A 22,071-nucleotide genomic window follows, 5' to 3' on the forward strand; every position below is an offset into this window, starting at 1 on the left:
GCTGGTGGGAATGCAAATTGGTACAGCCACTATGGAAAACAGTATGGAGGTTCATCAAAAAATTAAAAATAGAACTACTATATGATCCAGTAATTCCACTACTGGGTATTTACCCAGAGAATATGAAAACACTAATAAAAAAAGATAGATGTACCCCATGTTTATTACAGCATTATTTGCAATAGCCAAATTATGGAAGCAGTCCCAACTATCCATTGACAGATGAAAGAATGGATAAAGATGAGGCATATCTTATTCTTAGATTTGTTGACTTGTTTGTGAACTAATATGTGATCTATACCAGAGAATGTCCTGTGTGTGCTTGAGAAAAATGTGTATTTTGCTGCTGTTGGGTGGAGTATTTGGTATATGTGTGTTAGGTGCATTTGGTCTGCAGTGTTGTTTAAACCATCTGGTTCCCTAATTGGTTTTCTTTCTGATGTTTATCCATTATTCAAATTGGGGTATTGAAATCCCTTACTTTTATTGTGTTGCTGTCTTTTTCTCCCTTCAATTCTTTCAATGTTTGCTTCCTGTATTTGGGTGCCCTGATGGGTGCCTATGTATTTACAGTATCTTCCCAGAAAATTGAAAACTGTCCTTCTAAAGTGAGTCTCTTGAGTCTATTTGAGTAGACAGTATATAGTTAGATCTTGTTTTTTGATCCATTCAGTCACTGTATGCATTTTTATTGGGGAGTTTAACCTACCTACATTTATTTATTTATTAACATTTATTTATTTAAAATACCCACATGTAAGTGGACCCATGCAGTTCAAACCCATGTTGTTCAAGGATCAACTGTACTTTTATATGCTTTTGTATTGCCATTTAACATCTTTTTGCTCCTACTTGAAGGACTCACCTTACAATTTCTTTTTAAAATTTTTTTAAAAGATTTTATTTTTAAGTAACCTCTACATCCAACGTGGGGCTCAAATTCACAACCCAAGATCAAGAGTTACATGCTCTACTGACTGAGCCAGACTGGTGCCCCTCACTTTCTAATTTCTGTAAGGCAGGGCTAGTGGTGATGAATTCTTAGGTTTTGATTATCTGGGAAAGTTTTTAATTTCTTCATTTCTGTTTTTTTTTTTTTTTTTTAACGTTTATTTATTTTTGGGACAGAGAGAGACAGAGCATGAACGGGGGAGGGGCAGAGAGAGAGGGAGACACAGAATCGGAAACAGGCTCCAGGCTCTGAGCCATCAGCCCAGAGCCCGACGCGGGGCTCGAACTCACGGACCGCGAGATCGTGACCTGGCTGAAGTCGGACGCTTAACCGACTGCGCCACCCAGGCGCCCCATAATTTCTTCATTTCTTAAGGATAGTTTGACTGGGTATAGTTTTCTTGGTTGGCATTGTTTTTTCTTTCAGCATTTTGAATATATCCTTCCATCCCTTCTAGCCTACAGGGTTTCTGGTGAGAAATCACTGATTTTATAAAGGTTCCCTTGTACATGACAAGTCACTTTCTTCTTACTGCTTTCAAAATTCTCTTTGTCTCTGACTTTTGACAAGTTGATTATGTTTCTCTGTGTGGATTTCTTTGGGTTCATTATAGTTGGGATTCTGTGGGACTTCTTGAATCTGGATGTCCATTTCCTTCCCCAGACAGGGAAATTTTTAGCTATTATTCTTTAAAACAGCTTTCTGCCCCATTCTCTCTCCTCCTTTTGGGAGTACCATAATATGTATATTGGTCTGTCTGATGGTACTGCATATGTCCCCTAGGCATTCTTCACTATTTTTCATTATTTTTCCTTTTTATCCCTGTGACTGCATAATTTCAGATGACTTGTCTTTAAGTTCACTCATTCTTTCTTCTATTTCATCAAGTCTGCTTGTGAACTCCTCTACCTGATTTTTCAGTTCAATTATTGTTTTCTTCAGCTCTAAAACTTGCTTTTTAAAAAAATATTTTCTATCTCTTTGTTATTTTCATTTTGTTCATGCATCATTTTCTTGAGCTCATTGAACATCTTTATGATAATTATTTTGAATTCTTTGTCAGTTAATTCATATACCTGTTTCTTTAAGACTGGTTTCTGTAGATTTATCTTGTTCTTTTGTATAGGCCATATTTCGCTGTTTCTTTGTGTATCTTATACCTTTGTGTTGGAATCTGTACATTTGGAAAAAAAAGGCATCTCTTTTACACTTTACATCTTGGCTTTGTAGAGAGGAAGACACCAGTCACCTTGGTTAGAGAATCTAGGGGTTTCTGAAACCTTTTGATGGGTGATGTGACTTCTCTGGGTCTGCGTGTATAATTTCTCAAGTAGAGAGTTTTGCTGGTTTCTTTTCAGGACATCATAATCTCTTGCTCCCTCTGGTGTCTGTCTGCAACATTAACTTCTCTGGTTCTACAACAGCAAGCTGCCCTGCGCTCTCATGTTCTCAGGCGCTTCCAGGCATCCAAAATATGCCAGCTCCTTGTCAGTGCCCTGAGTCAGGTGAAACAGGTTCAAGACCCTTGGGAAGCTCTCCAAAAAGCCAAAATGCCAGACTTACACTCTACTCCCCTCTCCTTCCTAGAAGAGAACTCATGAACTGGGGTATTGTCTGCCAGTGCTGAGCTTTGCTGGCTTAGGGAGGGGGTAAACACAAGTAAAGTAAAACCATTCTTCTTATTCATTTCAATGTGGTTGTTCTTGGCTTTGAGACTGCCTGGGGGTATTTCAACAACTTAACTGTCTTCTGGAATTCTCACAATGGTATTTTGGTCCATATACTATTATGTTGGTGTCTCTGTGGGGGAAGGAGGGCTAGGACTTCCTGTTCTGCCATCTTTCTCTTTTCACTGGTCTTTTCATTGCCTTCCAATGTGCATATTTGGTCTCTTCAAGGAGACATTTTGAAGATAGAGACCCACTGTTCTGTGCACTGGGAAAATTTAGGCACAGAGATGTTGAACCATGCTTCTGGAATGACAGTAATCTGCTTTAACATATTTTAAAACTTTCATGCTTCTTGGAATATAATACATTTATGCTAGCTTTCAACCTAAATCATGTCTATCTAAATGTATTGTTTTCACAGGGCTCCAAATAAACTTCTGAAGAGCTTATCCCAAAAATCCTACTTAGAATCTCTGTTGCAAGGTATACTTTACCGTGCCACTTGTGCTAATTTATCTTCTGTAAAAATCCTAACCTAGAAAGGAATTTCCACCCTTCCTCAAGGCACAGTGAAGTCCAATTTCTTCCCTAAACCTCTTTAATGTTCCAAGTTAGAATTCACTCATTCACTCATCAGATATTTGAGGAGCACCACTTATGTGTCAGGTACTCTTCTAGATTGCTTAGGATACTCTGTAGCTCTCATTACATTACAAACTTCTCACAGCTTTTCTTTAGTATTTGTGTGTGCAAGTTCTTCCTTAACTGTAGGCTTCTGGAGTGAAAGAACTGTGTCCAATGTTCTCTGTAACCCTGGCATCTGTACAGTGCTTTGCACATAGTTCAAATAAAATATAAGAGTGCTAAAACAAATTTCAAGCAGCTAGACAAAAAAAAATTTTTTTTCTTCTAAACCATCTCAGTTTGCTCAAGAAGGTTGAAGTGCCTCATTATTAGGTGTCTTATATATCTCACCAGACTTCACTTAATTAGCTTCTTTCTCATCCTTCTGTAAAATGTGTTGACGACTATTTTCTCTCCATTACTTAATAGGTACTGCAAGTTAGTGGTCCATATTTCAGTTACATGGTTATCAAAACCAGTTATCAAGAAAAATGGAAACGTATTCAAGTGATTTCAAGAAATGTAAAATCACCATCCCTAACCATCTCCATCCCTTTTCTCCCCAAATTAGGAAACACAATCTCCTCTGCCAACTGTCACAAACTCAGTCACAGCTGTATTAGAATTGAAAGCAGCCTAAAAGATCTGTAAAAACCAAGAAGTGCCACGTATAAGGAAAGGAGGAATAAAATGTATTTGGCAAATAAATGTCCCAGGACTACAGTCCTGAACTGAGAAAACTAAACACAGAATGTGGTGAAATCCACCGGTCAGGAGATTAAAAGCTTTTCTGAGTGTCAAGAAACCATGAAGTCATAAGCAAGGGTATATTATTCAAGGAAGAAGGAGAGGATCAAGCTACTTACAAGCTCCTGGCACATGGTAGGCACTTAGTAAATGAGGAGCTAAGGTCTAGCTCAAATGTCCCTGCTTTGTGATGTCCCAGGCTATAAAACACCTTCCTGTGCTCCACTGTAGTCTGTATATGCTGCCATCACACTGTTTACTATATGCAATCTATCTGTTCTTACTCCTAAACTGGGATTTCCTGGATGGTGCAGATTATATTCTGTGCTTCTCTGTAAGTGGAAATAGTAGGCACTTTATTTAGTGTGAGAATAATAAACTACTGCATATGATATTTTTCAGTAAGAATAGAAAGGACTGAACAGAAAGGACTGAAGAGCTAAGATGGAAGATCCTGTCTGTAAATCTTATTCATCCCTTCACATTTCAAAGGCCATCTCTGTTGTTATTTGTTCTGGTCAAAGTACACATTAATGTCTTTTCTTCCATTACCAACATAGAAAAAGTTCTACAGAATACATTCTTCCAGATGATACAACATGGAACAGCGGGGAAGCACGTTTTTTTGTTTTATTTTGTTTTTTGTTTTAAGTAGGCTCCACACCCAGCGTGGACCCCAATGAGAGGCCCAAACTCATGACCCTGAGATCAAGACCCGATCTGAGATCAAGTCAGATATTCAACTGACTGAGCCACCCAGGTGCCCCCTTTTATAATTTTTTTTTAATTTATTTTAAATTAATTTTAAACTAACAGATATGTTTCAAAAATAGTGAGTTCTCTTCACCCTGTATCCCCTATTGCTAACATCTTACAAAATCATACTATAATTATTGAAAGCAGGAAATTAACATTGAGTCAATAAAATTAACCATTCTATAGACTTTATTTGAATTTCCCAGTTTTACCACTAATGTCCTTTTTCTGGTCTAGGATCACACATTTCAGTTACTTGTCAGATCTTCTTAGCCTCCTCCAATCTGTGATAGTTCTCCTCTCTTCCCTTGTCATTCATGACATTGACACTTTTGAAAAGTAGCAGTTAGTCACTGTGTGGAATGTCCCTCAATTTGGGTTTGAGAGACCTACATTTGACTCTTGGCTCCATGACTTTCTATGCTGTCTTGGGCAAGCCAAACTTTCTGGGACTCAAGTTTCCATACTGGTAAAATGGGATAATAATACTAACTTTAAGTTTAGATAAATTAAATGTGGCGATATATATTAAAATGTCTAGAATATGAGGCCATATAACAAACGCTGTCTTTTCTCCTTGTCCCTGCCTTTCAACTATTTTGAGTAGGATTTTGGGCTAAAATGTCTTACCCATATTTTAATGCCTTCTTTTATAGATAATACCAAATATAATTTACCCTTCAAGTGATGATGACCCTTAGTCGTCACTATAAATAGCCATTGCTGTACTGTGTAAACAGTTCTAGGTCTGTGCCTTTGTTCTCTCTCACTGTTGTCCCTTCTCATTGTCAGTATGCCTGCCTGTAAGGACCTCATCATTCCCTTTCTGATTCTTAGCTTGAGATGTGGGGATTCACTTGTTTGCTCATATATTCACCAATGATGTACTAAATCTACTAAGTGTCAGGCACTGTGTTAGGATCCTGGAGAGGGTGATAAGTTGCCTCCTATCCTTGTTGATTCTATGGCTAATGGGGAAATGGAAAAATTGTTAATTGCAATTCAATGTGATCAGTTCTATGAAAGATGTACTGCCTGGGAGCACATAAAAAAAATTCCTAACCTGTACTTGGGGAGAGTCAGGTTGGGGAAGATTTCATGAGGAAGGTGCCATTATGTTTCAGTTAAGGTCTGAAGAATGTACAGAAATTAACCAGACTGAGGAGGGGATAGTGCAAAAGGCATGTAGTTTAGGAAGAAGAATTAGAACTATGTGCTGAGTAAAAGCAAATCTGTTCTAAAAAATAAATCTCCTGTGTTGTAAACTTGCAGCTTGAGAGAGATTTTGTGCCAATACCTCAGGGGCTCAGAAACTTCACCAGGAAACTTCTGGCCCCAGGGCTGTATTCTGGAGGCTGCAGTTGACAGACCTAAACCTTTGGATATTATACTGAGCTTACTACCTCTTTCAACATCTGTGAACAACAATTGGCTGCTTGTTCTCACGTCAAAAGAGTAACAGGTTTACTCTTTTTTGACAGAGGAGTTTCTTGATTCAAAAAAGTATATATCAAGGGCCATCAAAAAGTCCTTTTTAAACTGACCCTTTTAACTGAGTTGGCAAGACAGGTTTCAAGGCTTTCCCAAGCTTTCTTCCTTTCTACAGCCCTCATTCCTGTGGGCTCAGAGGTTTGGCTTTGAGTCCAACTGATTCTAAAGCCTCAGTTTAACCATGTAAATTTGTGAAGTTGGCAAGTGTTATAAGTATATTATCCATTAAATATTGGAACTTAGAGGAGAATCCAATATGAGATTTCAAATTAAGAAGTTTCTTTGCTAGTCTCCAGTTTACTCTCTCCGTCATCTTCACTTTTTCATCTGGAGGGTAAATAAGCTGAATTCTTTTCATTTTCTCCACAGGGACTATTTCCCAAACCTTACCTGCTTCTAACTCAGAACGCTAATATTACATACCGTCAACTGGTGTATCAGGAGGTCCATTAAGAAGGTAATCTTGTTACTAAACAGAACATCGGTGCAATTTTCTGAGCAGTCACTGCAGGTGAGGTTGTAAACATTGATTGCACTGCAGAGAGACCTAATAGGAGAGAAACACCATTTATAAAACTTGAGCAGCTCTTCTCTAAACAATTTAAAATACATAAAATGAATCGTACAAAGGCAACAGGCACAGGATGGAAATCACCCTGAAAAAAAAAAAAAAGCAAAATATCAGGTACAAGTCTCATCAGCTAGATACAAAAGCTTATAATTTATCCAAAGCCTAGTGTTTGTCAGTATCTAATACTTACCTCTTACTAATTTCTTAGTTGTATAGCAGATCATGGAAATGTGTTTACTAGTCTATCTGATAATATCCTAATAATCTAAAATTAGGTATCTATCACCCAGGAACTTTGGGACATAGACATTTTTGAATAAAGTCCAGAAATAGAAGGGTCAAAGCTCCTGTTCCCAAACCTCCTGGTCCTAAATAAAGGCAGATGAATGAAGAAGGGAGAACACATGAGGAGAAACTACAGGCTTTCCCTCTGAGACAAGAGTGGTGGGGTTCTGGGGAGTGAGCACCACGCCTGCTTGGCACCTGAGTGGGCATGGGCTCCGCACAGTAGTCTCAGGTCAAACTGATCTTAGGATCAGTTAACATTAAGAGGAAATGTATTCCTCTTAGGGAATAAAACAAATTCATATGCCACTGTTCAAAGAAATGTCTGGAGCCACAAACTCAGTGGGTATTCTTTGGGTGCTCTGAAGATTGTGTTTAAAACCTGCATTGCCTGAGTGATCAATGTGGATTCTGGCCCGACTAAATCTCCTGCTTAAATTCTACATATAAATGTTTTGATTTCGTCCCTTACAACCAACCCTGTAGGACAATAATCCTACAGGACCAGAAGCATCAATATCACCTGGGAACTTCTTAGAAATGCAAATTCTCAGGCCCCCACCCCAGACCTACTAAATAGAAACTCTGGGGATAGATTCCTGCAATCCGTGCTTTAACCAATTCTGCCAGTGATTCAGATGTACTTGCAAGTCCCCGCTGCTCTAGAATAGGGGCTCAATAGTTTGAGCACTGGAATCACCTGCACATCTTTAAAAATAAATACCTGCCTGAGTTCCTCCCTTGGAGATGCTAGTTGGGTGAGTTCTAGACATTTGCATGTTTCAAAAGCTCTATGGAGCAATTGTGATGTGCACCCGAAGTGGAGAACCACTGGTCAAAGAACCACCATGTGAGTGTTCATCTAACAAATATCTAAGTTCCTATGATCTTTCAGGCACAGTTAGGTGAACAAAACAGTCAAGCTCTCTGTCTCATGTGGGAGAGAAATGCTGAAGAGAGCCCCTGTTGTAATTATCTATTATCTGATATAGTTGGACTTTGCTTTATATAATTATAGTTTCCTAAAAATATGTGTACATCTTAGCATCCATTTTCTCACCTATAAAACCAGGATAATAATACCTAGACTCCACATGAGTGTTATGAGGATTAAGTGAGATAATAGATGTAAAGTACTTAGGAAAGTGCCTGGCAGAAGGTTAAAAATAAGTGATAGGCTTTATTAGGATTATTAATCTTATTATTCTTGTTATGAATAAGGCACAAATGAAATGTTAAAAAATTGACTCAAATTAAACATCTATAAAAGCTATTATTTCCAGAATCAGGAAGCACATTGTTTCCCAAATGTCTTCACGGTACACTGGCATGAACCATGAAAGGAATCTAGACTGCAGGGTGCCAGGAGGAGGCTCACCTCTGTCTAGCCTCATTAAATCCCTGAGGTTGTACAGAAAAATGTAGGTCCATATGAAACCCATTTATAATACATTGTTTGGAGTCTCTACTTAGGAAGTCCTTCACAAATGCAAATTAGCATTTCATTTACCAGATGAAATATCTGGATTTTGCAAAATAGTCCTTTTCTTTTTACTTAAAAAATAACTTGTCCTTATAATTATAAAAATAATTTGTATTTGGGACTGTGATGACTCCCGCTTTGGTTTTCTTCTTCAGTATTAACTATGGGTATTCAGGGTCTTTTGTGGTTCCATACAAATTTTAGGATTGTTTGTTCTAGCTTTGAGAAGAATGCCGGTGCAACTTTGATTGGGATTGCATTGAATGTGTAGATTGCTTTGGGTAGTATTGACATTTTAAAAACATTTATTCTTCCAATCCATGAGCATGGAATGTTCTTCCATTTCTTTGTGTCTTCTTCAATTTCCTTCATAAGGTTTCCATAATTTTCAGCATACAGATATTTTATATGCTTGGTTAGGTTTATTCCTAGGTATTTCATGGTTCTTGGTGCAATTTTAAATGGGATCAGTTTCTTTATTTTTTTTTTCTGTTGCTTCATTATTGGTGTATAAAATGCAACCAACTTCTGTACATAGATTTTTGTATCCTGAGACTTTGCTGAATTCATGTATCAGTTCTAGCAGTCTTTTGGTGGAGTCTTTCGGGTTTTCCATGTAGAGAGTATCAGGTCATCTGCAAAAAGTGAAAGTTTGACTTCTTCTTTACCAATTTTGATGCCTTTTATTTCATTTTGTTGTCTGATTGCTGAGGTTAGGACTTCCAACACTATGTTAAACAACAGTGGTGAGAGTGGACATGCCTGTTGTGTTCCTAATCTCAGGGGGAAAGCCCTCAGTTTTTCCCCATTGAGGATGACATTAGCTGTGGGCCTTTCATATATAGCTTTTGTGATGTTTAAGTATGTTCCTTCTATCCCAACTTCCTCGAGGGGTTTTATTAAGAAAGGATGCTGTATTTTGTCAAATGCTTTTTTCTGCATTGATTGACAGGATCATATGGTTCCTATCTTTTCTTTTATTAATGTGATGTATCACATTGACTGATTTGCGAATACTGAACCACCCCTGCAGTCCAGGAACGAATACTTGATCATGGTGAATAATTCTTTTTATATGCTGTTGAATTTGATTTGCTAGTATCTTGTTGAGAATTTTTGCATCCATGTTCATCAGGGATATTGGCCTGTAATTCTCCTTTTTAGTGGGGTCTCTGTCTGGTTTGGGAATCAAGGTAATGCTGGCTTCATAGAACGAGTCTGGAAGTTTTCCTTCCCTTTCTATTTTTTGGAACAGCTTGAGAAGAACAGGTATTAACTCTGCTTTAAATGCCTGGTAGAATTCCCCAGGGAAGTCATCTGGTCCTGGACTCTTATTTGTTGGGAGATTTTTGATAACTGATTCAATTTATTCACTAGTTATGGGTCTGTTCATATTTTCTATTTCTTCCTGTTTGAGTTTTGGTAGTGTGTGGGTGTTTAGGAATTTGTTCATTTCTTCCAGGTTGTCCAGTTTGTAAGCATATAGTTTTTCATAGTATTCTATGATAATTGTTTGTACTTCTGAGGAATTGGTTGTGATAAATCCATTTTCATTCATGATTTTTAATCTATTTGGGTCCTCTCTCTTTTCTTTTTGAGAAGTCTGGCTAGGGGTTTATCAATTTTGTTTATTTTTTCAAAAAACCAACTGGTTTCACTGATCTGTTCTCCTTTTTTTTTTTTTTTTTTTTGTTTTTGTTTTTGTATTTGTTTTTTTGATTCTACACGGTTTATTTCTGCTCTGATCTTTATTATTTCTCTTCTTCTGCTGGGATTGGGGTTTCTTTGTTATTCTGCTTCTAGTTCCTTTAGGTATACCATTAGATTTTGTATTTGGGATTTTTCTTGTTTCTTGAGATGGGCCTGGATTACAATGTATTTTCCTCTTAGGACTGCCTTTGCTGCATCTCAAAGGGTTTGGATTTTTGTTGTTTTCATTTTCATTTGTTTCTATATATTTTTAAATTTCTTCTTTAATTGTCTGGTTGACCCATTCATTCTTTAGTAAGATGTTCTTTAACCTCCATGCATTTGGAAGTTTTCCAAAACTTTTCCTGTGGTTGATTTCAAGTTTCATAGCATTGTGATCTGAAAGTGTGCATGGTATGATCTCAATTCTTTTATATTTATTGAAGGCTTTTTGTGACCTAGACTTTAGCCTCTACTCCAAAGCTGTAATTATCAAGACAGTGTGGTATTGTCACAAAAACGGACACACAGACCAATGGAATAGAATAGAGAACCCAGAATTGGACCCACAAATGTATGGCCAACTCATCTTTGACAAAGCAGGAAAGAATATCCAATGGAAAAAAAGGCAGTCTTGTTAGCAAATGGTGCTGGGAGAACTGGACAGCAACATGCAGAAGAATGAAACTAGACCACTTTCTTATACCATACACAAAAATAAAGTAAGAATGGATGAAGGACCTGAATGTGAGACAAGAAACCATCAGAACCCTAGAGGAGAAAACAGGCAACAACCTCTTTGAGCTCAGCCATAGCAACTCCTTACTCGACACATCTCTGAAGGCCAGGGAAACAAAAGCAAAAATGAACTATTGGGACCTCGTGAAGATAAAAATCTTCTGTACTGCAAAGGAAACCATCAACGAAACTAAAAGGCAACCAACGGAATGGGAAAATACATTTGCAAATGACCTATCAGACCAAGGGCTAGTATCCAAAATCTATAAAGAACTCACCAAACTCCACACCCAAAAAACAAATAATCCAGTGAAGAAATGGGCAGAAGACATGAATAGACACCTTTCTAAAGAAGACATCCACATGGCCAACAGACACATGAAAAGATGCTCAACATCACTCCTCAACAGGGAAATACAAATCAAAACCACACTGAGGTACCACCTCACGCCGGTCAGAGTGGCTAAAATGAACAACTCAAGTGACTACAGATGCTGGCGAGGATGTGGAGAAATGGGGAACCCTCTTGCGCTGTTGGTGAGAATGCAAACTGGTGCAGCCACTCTGGAAAACAGTGTGGAGCTTCCTCAAAAACTTAAAAATAGATCTACCCTATGACCCAGCAATAGCACCGCTAGGAATTTACCCAAGGGATACAGGAGTGCTGATGCATAGGGGCACTTTTACCCCAATGTTTATAGCAGCACTTTCACCAATAGCCAAATTATGGAAAGAGCCTAAATGTCCATCAACTGATGAATGGATAAAGAAGTTGTGTTTATATATACAATGGAGTATTACTTGGCAAGGAGAAAGAATGAAATCATCCCATTTGCAGCAACGTGGATGGAACTGGAAGGTATTATTCGAGTGAAATAAGTCAGTCAGAGAAGAAGAGATATCATGTTTTCACTCATATGTGGATCTTGAGAAACTTAACAGAAGACCATGGGGGAAGGGAAGGGGAAAAAAATAGTTACAAACAGAGAGGGAGGGAGGCAAACCACAAGAGATTCTTAAATACAGAGAATAAACTGAGGGTGGATGGGGTGGGTTGGGGAAAGGGAAAATGGGTGATGGGCACTGAGGAGGGCACTTGTTGGGATGAGCACTGAGTGTTGTATGTAAGCCAATTTGACAATAAATTAGATTAAAAAATGAAATCATACAAACATTTAAAAATATTTTTTATTTGTTTCATTAAAATAGCCTCCACACCCAGCGTGGGGCTTGAACTCACAACCCTGAGATCTAGAGTTACTGAGCCAGTTAGGCACCCCTTATAAAAATAATTTTTAATTCGTTCCCGGGTTTTGGCACCAAAAAAACCAAAATAAATAAATAAATAAATAAATAAATAAATAAATAATAAAAATAATTTTTAAAATTATAATAAATTTGGGAAAGACAAGGACAAAGAAATAGCAAAAAGCTATCAAGCAATAATTTGGCATTTGTACGTCTGGTCTTTTGTTCTATTTTTTTTTTAAGTTTATTTATGTGTTTTTGAGAGGGGAGCCAGCATGAGTGGGGGAGGGGCAGAGAGAGGGAGAGAGAATCCCAAGCAAGCTTTGCACTGCCAGCACAGAGTCTGACCTGGGGCTCAAATCCACAAACCATGAGATCATGACCTGAACTGAAATCAAGAGCCAAATGCTCAATGGACTGAGCCACTAGGCACCCCACCCTTTTTTCCAATATTATAAATGTACATTTATTTAAGAAATACATAATGAATATTTCTCCATGACATTTAATATTCTCCTGTAATAATGGTCTTCAGTTTTTTTAAAAAAGCAGCAGAATGCTTTCTTACTCAGAAGATTCAAAGCTTACACAATCTTATTTAGATGCTTAAACCACAGAACTGATAAAAGCAGAGTTGTTCTGACTGAAGCAGAAGTGAGGAACCCAGAGTCCTACTATGTTCCCTCCTTCAGAGCCTTGAATGGTTCTTCAGAGAACTTAAGGTGTGTTCCCATGGGGTGCATAAAAACTACTGAGCTTTGATAAATTAAAATTTACCTTGTAACTTTTTGACTAGGAATGACAACCATAGTACAACATGCACAAAAAAAAGGTAAGTAGTCAAAAGCATTGCCCTCTTACTTTGTTCCTCAGCCACTCAATTTCCCACCTTAGAAATCACCATGGTTACTAGTTTACATATCCTTCTAGACATAATCTATACATACTGAAGAGTTTTTTTTCCCTCTACACAACTATTACCACATGGGATTTGGAGGCTGAACTGAGTCAAGGTCATCTTTCTTTGGCTCTTGTTGCTATTAAGCAAGACTTGGAAATGTGAGGCTTTCCTGCAGCAGCATTCCAGGTTCCATCTTCCAGCTTCTGGGTGTCAAGAACCAGTGGGATTATGCTAATTTATCTGATTTCCTAATCTCTGATCTGTACCCATTCTGTAGTTTCTCTGGTGTGAGAGACAGTTGTGCATGGCATCCTTATTTCCTTCCCAACTTGTGTGTTGGCTTCAGAGGGAGCAGTGCCCCCAGTGGATATGTTTGGTATTGTTTTGGAGTTAATCTGGAAAAAAACCCCATGCTTTTTCCAATTTATCTACTGCCTTTCATTTTGCTCATACTATTTTCACAGTATTATTTTATGTATTGAAACTAAACAATTTTATGTAGTCTAACATATTGTTTTGCAGTCAATCCAGAGGTCTACAATAGTTTCCAACAATTTTGTAAGCCTCTAATGTCTTATTTTAAGTTCCTTCTCTGATTAAAATAATTACACTGAGAAATACTGCATAATTTTAAAAAGGATTAAGAGTGTTATACTATGGATATAATATTTATTTCAACCACTCCTTTACCATTTTTGTGTTTAATTTTTGATGTTATAAATAATGCTGTTTTAACAGTCAGACCTTTTAGTTAGTTACAAGACACAAGAAGAAAGCTCTGATTGACTTAAACAGAAAGGAAATTAATTGATAGGCTATTGAGTATATGATGGGATTTAGAAAACACAGGCACAGAAGTTACACTGCCAGGACCAATACCCAAATCACACACAACCAAACTGATCTGATGAAAAAAACCAGTGGGCACCATATGGCACAGCTTGAACTTACACTGTGACTTTGCATGCTACATGCGGCTGTTTCCAGTTGTCAAAAGGACAGAATCTGGGATCTCCTTGCTTCGTCAGCTTCAGAGTGGATATCTGGAATAGGTATACTGGGTTGCAAAGCTTAGGTCTCATGCCTGTATCCTAGACATGAAAATTGGGAAGCAATTCCCAAGTTCTATAGTGGTAGGGCCACTTTATATGCTTGGGAACTTAGCAAACACAGGATGTGCTCAATGGCACAACTCATACTCATAATAGCTGTACTGAAAACATCGTATCACCTTGTGATAAATTTCCAGTAATGATAAATTACATAAAAAGATATGAACATTTTTAAGATTTTTGATAGACACTGCCAAATTCAAATTGCCCTCCAGAAAAAAAATTTGAGTTTTAAAAAAAACTGATTTATACTCTTAGAAAAAGAGTTTCTCCATGCTTTTACCAAAAACTGGAAAATTTCATTAAAAAAATCTTTACCAATTTGGCAGCTACATATAGTATTTTTAAAGATTGCATTTTTATTACTAGTGTGTTTTAAGACCTTTTCATGTTCTTATTGGCCATACATATTTACATTTTCTTGAATTATCACTGTATACCTTATACCCATTTTTCTATGGGGGAGGGCTGTCTTTTTCTTATTGATTTATAAGGCTCTTTACCAATAATAAAGATGCTAACCTTCGATCACTGTATGTTGCAAATAAATATTTCAGTTTATCTAAACTTATTTTTGTCAAAAGAATGTTTTCATTTCATTTTTTTTATTTTTTTAAATTTACATCCAAATTAGTTAACACATAGTGCAACAATGATTTCAGGAGTAGATTCCTTAATGCCCCTTACCCATTTAGCCCACCCCCCCTCCCACAATCCCTCCAATAACCCTCTGTTTGTTCCTCATATTTAAGAGTCTCTTATGTTTTGTTCCCCTCCCTGTTTTTATATTATTTTTGCTTCCCTTCCCTTATGTTCATCTGTTCTGTGTCTTACAAAGTCCTCATATGAATGAAGTCATATGATATTTGTCTTTCTCTGACTAATTTCACTTAGCATAATACCCTCTAGTTCCATCCACGTAGTTGCAAATGGCAAGATTTCAAGGAATGTTTTCATTTCTATTTGATAAAATCTGTCAAACTTTTTTAGTGCATCTGAGTTTTGTGTCAGACTTAAAAGAACCTTTCCACTTCAAGATTATAAAAATATTCTTTTAAATTCACTTTTGGTAGTTTCATAGATTTTACACTTAAGTCCATGATCTAAAATTGATTGTGAGATAAGGTAGGGGTTATTGAAGTTTTTCAAAATGAAGTTGCCATGTCTACTCATCTTTTTGTTAATTATTCTTATTCTCTATTTTAAAAATTTTTATTGTTTTTCATCAATAAGGTGATGTCTTTATTGATGAAAAACATAAAAAAGGTTTTCATCTTTTTCTTAGTGATTTATAAGGATTCTCTCATTATGGCAAAGGGTTAATACATGTTGTTAATGCTTTTTTCAGTTTATCTACTACCTTTCATTTTGTTCATGTTATTTTCACAGTATTATTATTTTATGTATCGAAGCTAAACAATCTTATGTAGTCTAACAATTATTTTCTTTGTGGTTTTATTTTTCCTTCCCTTCCTTTCATTGTTTAAAAAGTTCTTCTTGGGGCGCCTGGGTGGCGCAGTCGGTTAAGCGTCCGACTTCAGCCAGGTCACGATCTCGCGGTGCGTGAGTTCGAGCCCCGCATCAGGCTCTGGGCTGATGGCTCGGAGCCTGGAGCCTGTTTCTGATTCTGTGTCTCCCTCTCTCTCTGCCCCTCCCCCGTTCATGCTCTGTCTCTCTCTGTCCCAAAAATAAATAAACGTTGAAAAAAAAAAAAAAGTTCTTCTTTGCTATGAGATGAGGTAACTATACAGTTGTATCCAGCCATTTGTTTTTATTTTTTCTTGAATGATCATTGTGTGTGGTAATTTTATGGTTTTATAAATTCACTATCAATTCGTTTAGAATTTATTTTGACATGTGGTGTGAGCCAGAAACCTACATTTATCCCCCCTACCCCCAAAAGGTTATTGAATAAACCACTTTTGCTCTACTGGTTTGAAATGGTATCTTTATCATAACTATATACAGGATATATTCCCTGGTTTCCTACTCTAACTGATGATTTTGTTAAGCATTCATTGTGTCATATTACATGGTTTTGTGTATTGTAGTTTTATAGTAGGATTAATATATACAATTGTAGATCCTTAAGGACTTAAAAATGTAGAACCTTATAGCTTTATAATTGTATGCTATTTTTCCTTTTTGTTTTGATCCATAATTTTTATCATCTTGATTTTTAAAAAAAAATTTTTAATGCTTATTCATTTTTGAGAGAAAGAGAGAGTGGGAGGGGCAGAGAGAGAGACACACACACAGAATCCAAGCAGGCTCCAGGCTCTGAGCTGTCAGCCCATGAACCTGAGCCGAAGTCTGACACCCAACCAACTGAGCCACCCAGGCACCCCTATAACCTTGATTTTTAATTTCAATTTTTCTGTTTCATTCAATCAAATCCCTACAACTTGTCTAAAATCACTTATGGAATATCATAAGGCATCAATAAACACACCCATAAAAAACACAAAGTATAAGATTTTGTCCTAATGCTCTCTGTGCTTTAAAGAAAAAGCATTTACTGGTAAGTGTGGAATGTGCATCTATATAATCTTATGCTCACAAAACTCCCCCAAGAAACTTCCACAAAGAAACTACTTTCTGATAAGAAAAAAAGCGGGGGGGGGGGGTACCAAAAATCTCAGGGTCAGGAAAAACTTGTCCTCTCAGTAAAACTTGTTTGAAAGACAACTTCTATTTGAAAAGCACCTGTCTTAGAAAGATCACTTCTTTGAACACAGCCTGGGTGGTCTGCCCAGGAGGCTTTCCCTGTAATTTAAAACTCAAATGACCAGAAGCACTTTTTAACATCAAACAGAAAGCCCCAGATTTTAAAAGTATCTTCTGAGAAGACATTAAAATCTTATTGCCCATTCTGTCAAAAGTACACTGCGGCTGGCTTAGATAAAGGCTTTGTGCCCCAAATGATTGTGACTACATGAGTGAATCTTGTGTCAGTAAGTCTTCTCACTGAAAATGTTGCCTCTGAAAAGCGAGGAGAGAAAAGGCATCACAAAACTGGATATTTTGGCAATCAGTACAGTAACATATTTCCACATTAAAAGCAGTAATAAAACACTAGTAAAACTCAGACATTAAGATTAATACCTATACCCTATGAAATAATTAATTAGAAAAGCCCCAGGTGGTTGTAGCCTAAGAGGGTATGATAATATAACTTAGGAATTACATAGTTTATATTCTTATGCAGTTTGCAGTAGTTAAGACTTTTCGGAAAATACCGTTCACCAAAATCCACTGTCTTACACCTGTGTGAAGACCGCAGACATTTAAAAACAACTTCCATGGGCATTTTACAACCAGAGCCCCAGTACATATAACTTACCAAATTCCTTTGGTTGCATTAAGCATTTAATAAATGATACATAGTTATATACTCCTTTAGTTATATGGTCCTGCAGGGCAAAATTCTATGCCAAGTAGGCACAGCAAATACCAGAGTCACATCATACAGCTGCAGGAAGTTTTATCAATTACTGTTTCAACCTTCATGTAAGAAAGGGGTTGCCTGATGTGGATAAGTGTGGAAATGTGACAGATCCTCACAAAACAGAGGTGGTTAGCAAATGATATAGAATTTGTTTTAGCAAAGAAGATTATTGAAACTGAATCAGAACACACAGAACTGGAGTATTTAATACCAGTTCCTTAGGGAAGGGAGAAAAGAATGTTAAAACTAGAGCCTCAAAATATATTTTACAAAATATATTTGATTTGCTTTAAGCATTTAATAAATAGTATATAGTTTATAAAAACTGTCATTCTTAAATTATGCTTTGTCTTTATAAAGCTCCAAACTAAAATAATTTCTTTAGATAGTATTAAAAAGAGTTATCTGAGGGGTGCCTGGGTGTCTCAGTCAGTTAAGTGAGCTGAAACTCTTGGTTTCAGCTCAGGTCATGATCTCCCCGTTGTGGGATTGAGTCTTGCATTGGGCTCTGCGCTAACAGCGCTCTCTTTCTTCTCTCTCTGCCCCTCTCCCTGCTAGAGTGCGTGCTCTCTCTCAAATTAAATAAATAAACATTAAAAAAAAAAGAGTTATCTCATACTAGGGAGATCCAACTGCAGTTAGGATTCAAATACCCTAAGTGGACCCACCAAGCAAGTGGCCACCCCCAGAATGAAGCCTGTGACCTAGGCCTGGCCTTACAGGAGTGGCCACTTGAGAGCTGCCTACGCCAATTCTTGAGGCTGAAAACACTCCTTTTGAACCACTGAGAACTCTATTCTATTATGGGACTACTCTAAATTTCTTCTGGGCAAGGTCCTTGCCTGATTCATCCTCTTTGGAGCCATCACAGTGTGCAGCACTGAGTTGGCTGAGCCCAGAAATGTCTAATGAAGGGGCAACCGCTTTCCTTGTTTCAAGCACAATATACAAGAATATACAGCTGTGGAATATATTAACACACTAATTAACCACATTTTCCACTATTCTATTTTTTAAACACTCATTAGAATGAGTAGAGGTAGGAACCATGCCACCTACTTAAAGATAAAATATCTTATGAATGCATAGTGATATTTCAGATTCAAATTCAGGACTAAGGGATTTTTTCCCCCTTTAAACTCTTCTATATAATAGCTCTCTATTCTTTCTTTGACACGGAAAATCTTAGCCCTCAAATGCACTGAGGATGACAGAATTAGAATATCCATAATTATTCACCTGCTTTATACTACAACACACAACAGTTTCAGTAAAACAAAATTACCACCACCAATACTAAAGACAGTTGAAACATATCTTGGCATATGCCATACTCATTCCTCATCTTCAATGAGGTTGTATTAGCTATACTATCAGGTTATCAGCTATACTACAGTCATTTCCTAACATATTCTCCTTAGTTTTTTTTTTTCTTTCAGCGGTATTTAGTGCCACTACCCATTCTGCCTGATCCAGTGATGGGCATGGGGAAAACAGGGCAAAAGCTAGTCTCTACCCTGTAGGGAGCTTCCAGCCTCCTAGGGAAGCCATGAAAGGCACAGAGGTTTCATGATGAGAGGAGGTCAAGTCAGGGAAGGCTTCCTGAAGGTGGTGGCCTGGGTCTGACCAGACTCCCTGGGAGCCCTGAACAGTCATGTGTATCTGGGTTTGCCTGCAGGATGGAGGCTGATGGAAAGCCCTATGTGAAGTAGTATTGGGTAATCATCAAGAAGCAAGAGTCAGTGCCCACCAACTTCTTCAAGGTGCTAACCCTAGAGGCAGCAGGCAGGCAAACTGAACTCCACTTCCGATTGTGATGTCCAATACACCTGTGGATTATTCAGTTTTGACATTTTTGTGACCACAGAAAAGGTGAACTTGTGTCAGAATTTGGGAAGTTTTTTTTTTTGCAATGGATAATGGGACATTTGGATCAGCACAAGCTGTGGGTGAAGGGAAATTTTTTTCCAATGGTGCTGTGAAGACTAGTCTAAAGCCACACTGCCTTTCTTGTTCCTGATCCATTTGTCTGATGCCAGAACACTTGGGGTAAGCAGGGCCAGTGGGGGAACCAACATTCAGGAACAATAAAGCTCAGATCAAGATGGGGGGTCTTCGGGGTGCCTCGGCGGCTCAGTCAGTTAAGTGGCCGACTTCAGGTCGGGTCATGATCTCGCGTTTCACGAGTTTGAGCCCCGCATTAGGCTCTGTGCTGACAGCTCAGAGCCTGGAGCCTGCTTCAGATTCTGTGTCTCCCTCGCTCAAGCTCTGTCTCTGTCTCAAAAATAAATAAACATTAAAAAAAAAGATGGGTGGGTCTTCAAGGGATGCTAATAAGACTGCCTGACCAAATGACCTTCGCTGTGGGGTTATAAATTATATGTACCCTATGCTTCAGTTTGCATTAAAACTCCATGTAATAATCACAAAGGATTATTGCACTGCATATCACATTCTACAACATAACTTTTTAAAAAATGTTTATTTACTTTTGAGAGACAGAAAGAGACAGAGCATGAGCAGAGGGGTGGAGAGAGGGAGACACCAAGTCCGAAGCAGGCTCTAGGCTCTGAGCTGTCAGCACAGAGTCTGATGTGGGGCTCGAACTCATGAACCATGAGATCATGACCTAAGTCAGATGCTTAACCAACTAAGCCACCCAGAAACTTCTCTACAACATAACATTTTAATAACACCAACATTAATTTTTAAAGTAAACTATTTTCCTAATAATAATGGTGCCCAGAGCAAGCAGTAAGAAACCTTCACCTAGATGTGTTATCTCAAGGTTTTTTTGTTTTTTTTTTTTAAATCGGTCAATTTGGTACAATTAGAATTGGCAATTTAATTATTCCATAGATATATTCTAATTTTAGATGGAAAAATCGTACATATCTTAAGCACCAACCTAATGAAACTTTCTTCATTTCCTAAAATTAACCTCCCACTGAGAAGGTGTTATGTTTCAAAGATTAGAATAATACATTTAAAAATGCAGGGTGACTGCCAAATTAAAACATTAATTATAAAGTCTAGTGCTAAACTGTCTGGTCTAGTAACAAGACAGTTACCGTTAGCAAATCTTTTGATATATTTGTAAGTAGGATCTGGTTATGTAATTTTAAATTCACAATTAGACATGCAGACCCTGGAGAAGACCCCAGGTGGTTTGCAGTGTTAAACAGCAGATTAAAGTCGACAAAACTAATTTCTTTACTTTAATCTTATTAGTGGTACAACAGCTGTCAAATGTAACCATCTCTGTGCAGCCTTTTGAGACACAAACAAAATGCTTCAATATGTCAAATGGAGAAGAGTATTTACCAATCACTATGGCTAATTGGCTTGCAAAATAATTTTTTACTTTTATTGTCTTAGGGAAAGTTAGTCACTTTTAGTAAGCTTGGATCTAAAAACAGATATTTAGAATTATATTCAAACAATCCTGCTTAGAAAAGAGGAATTATTTATTGACAGTGGGCTGTATTCCAGATTTCACCCACACTGGCAAGTACCATTTTATTAACATTTACCGGGGGCTATGATGTAGTGGGCACATGAAGTGGTACTTGGTTTCTAACTCCATAATATCTAGAACAGGTAATAACAGGAGTAAATACTATGATCAGTTTTCTCCATATGTGCCACCTGATTTAAGTTCTGAAAAAGGTATTTAAGGTAATATTGAAATGTTCTATTTCTTTTTTCAACTTCATTGCTAAATATTCCCTGGACATTTTGTCTTATAAACAGTTATGAGTGGTTTTTGTCTTTCTTTCTCATTTTTTGTTAGATCACTTCCTCTTGTCCCTCTTTGGCTCCTAGGTGGGAAAAATGATTCCACAAACATTTCCTATACGTATACCAACAAACCACTACAAAAAAAAAATCCAAAACCAGTCAGTCTCTCCCCCACCAAAAGTCAAAAACTAAACAACAAACAAGTAACAATAACAACAACAACAAAACTCCAGCAACTCACAGGAATAATGACAGTAATTTTTTATAAGATATTAATGAAATGGTATTTTATTTTTATTAAAATGGCTAAAGTTACGTGCTCACATATCAGAAACAACAAGGCAGGAAGGTACAGAAAACAGACACCAGAACCGGATGCTTAGTCCTAGCTGCCAACGTGATGACTGATGACAAATCCTTTCATATTTTTAAGCCTTAGTTTCTTCATTTATATCAGTGATAACATTGGGGAAGACGTGCCAAAAACTCTGTTAACAAATCTAATATATTTATGAAGCAGTTTTACTACCCTTGTACTTCTGAAAATGCCAAGTGTTCTGCAGGGGTTCTAAGCACTCCTTCGCAAAGGTTCTCTTGCACATCTTCTATCCACCA

At 37.4% G+C, this 22,071-nt stretch overlaps 1 protein-coding gene across 3 annotated transcripts in view; it reads right to left on the reverse strand.

Annotated features, from left to right (window-relative positions):
• The window catches only part of SCAPER (S-phase cyclin A associated protein in the ER), a 508,094-nt gene that overhangs the window by 132,885 nt on the left and 353,138 nt on the right, over window positions 1–22,071 (reverse strand). For all 3 annotated transcript variants that reach the window (XM_030317623.2, XM_030317622.2, XM_030317624.1), the window contains one exon: window positions 6,664–6,787. In XM_030317623.2, the coding sequence (XP_030173483.1) occupies window positions 6,664–6,787 (124 nt within the window). The remainder of the gene's footprint in view (window positions 1–6,663; window positions 6,788–22,071) is intronic.

Source organism: Lynx canadensis, chromosome B3 (assembly GCF_007474595.2).
Source record: "Lynx canadensis isolate LIC74 chromosome B3, mLynCan4.pri.v2, whole genome shotgun sequence".
NCBI classification, from domain to species: domain Eukaryota; kingdom Metazoa; phylum Chordata; class Mammalia; order Carnivora; family Felidae; genus Lynx; species Lynx canadensis.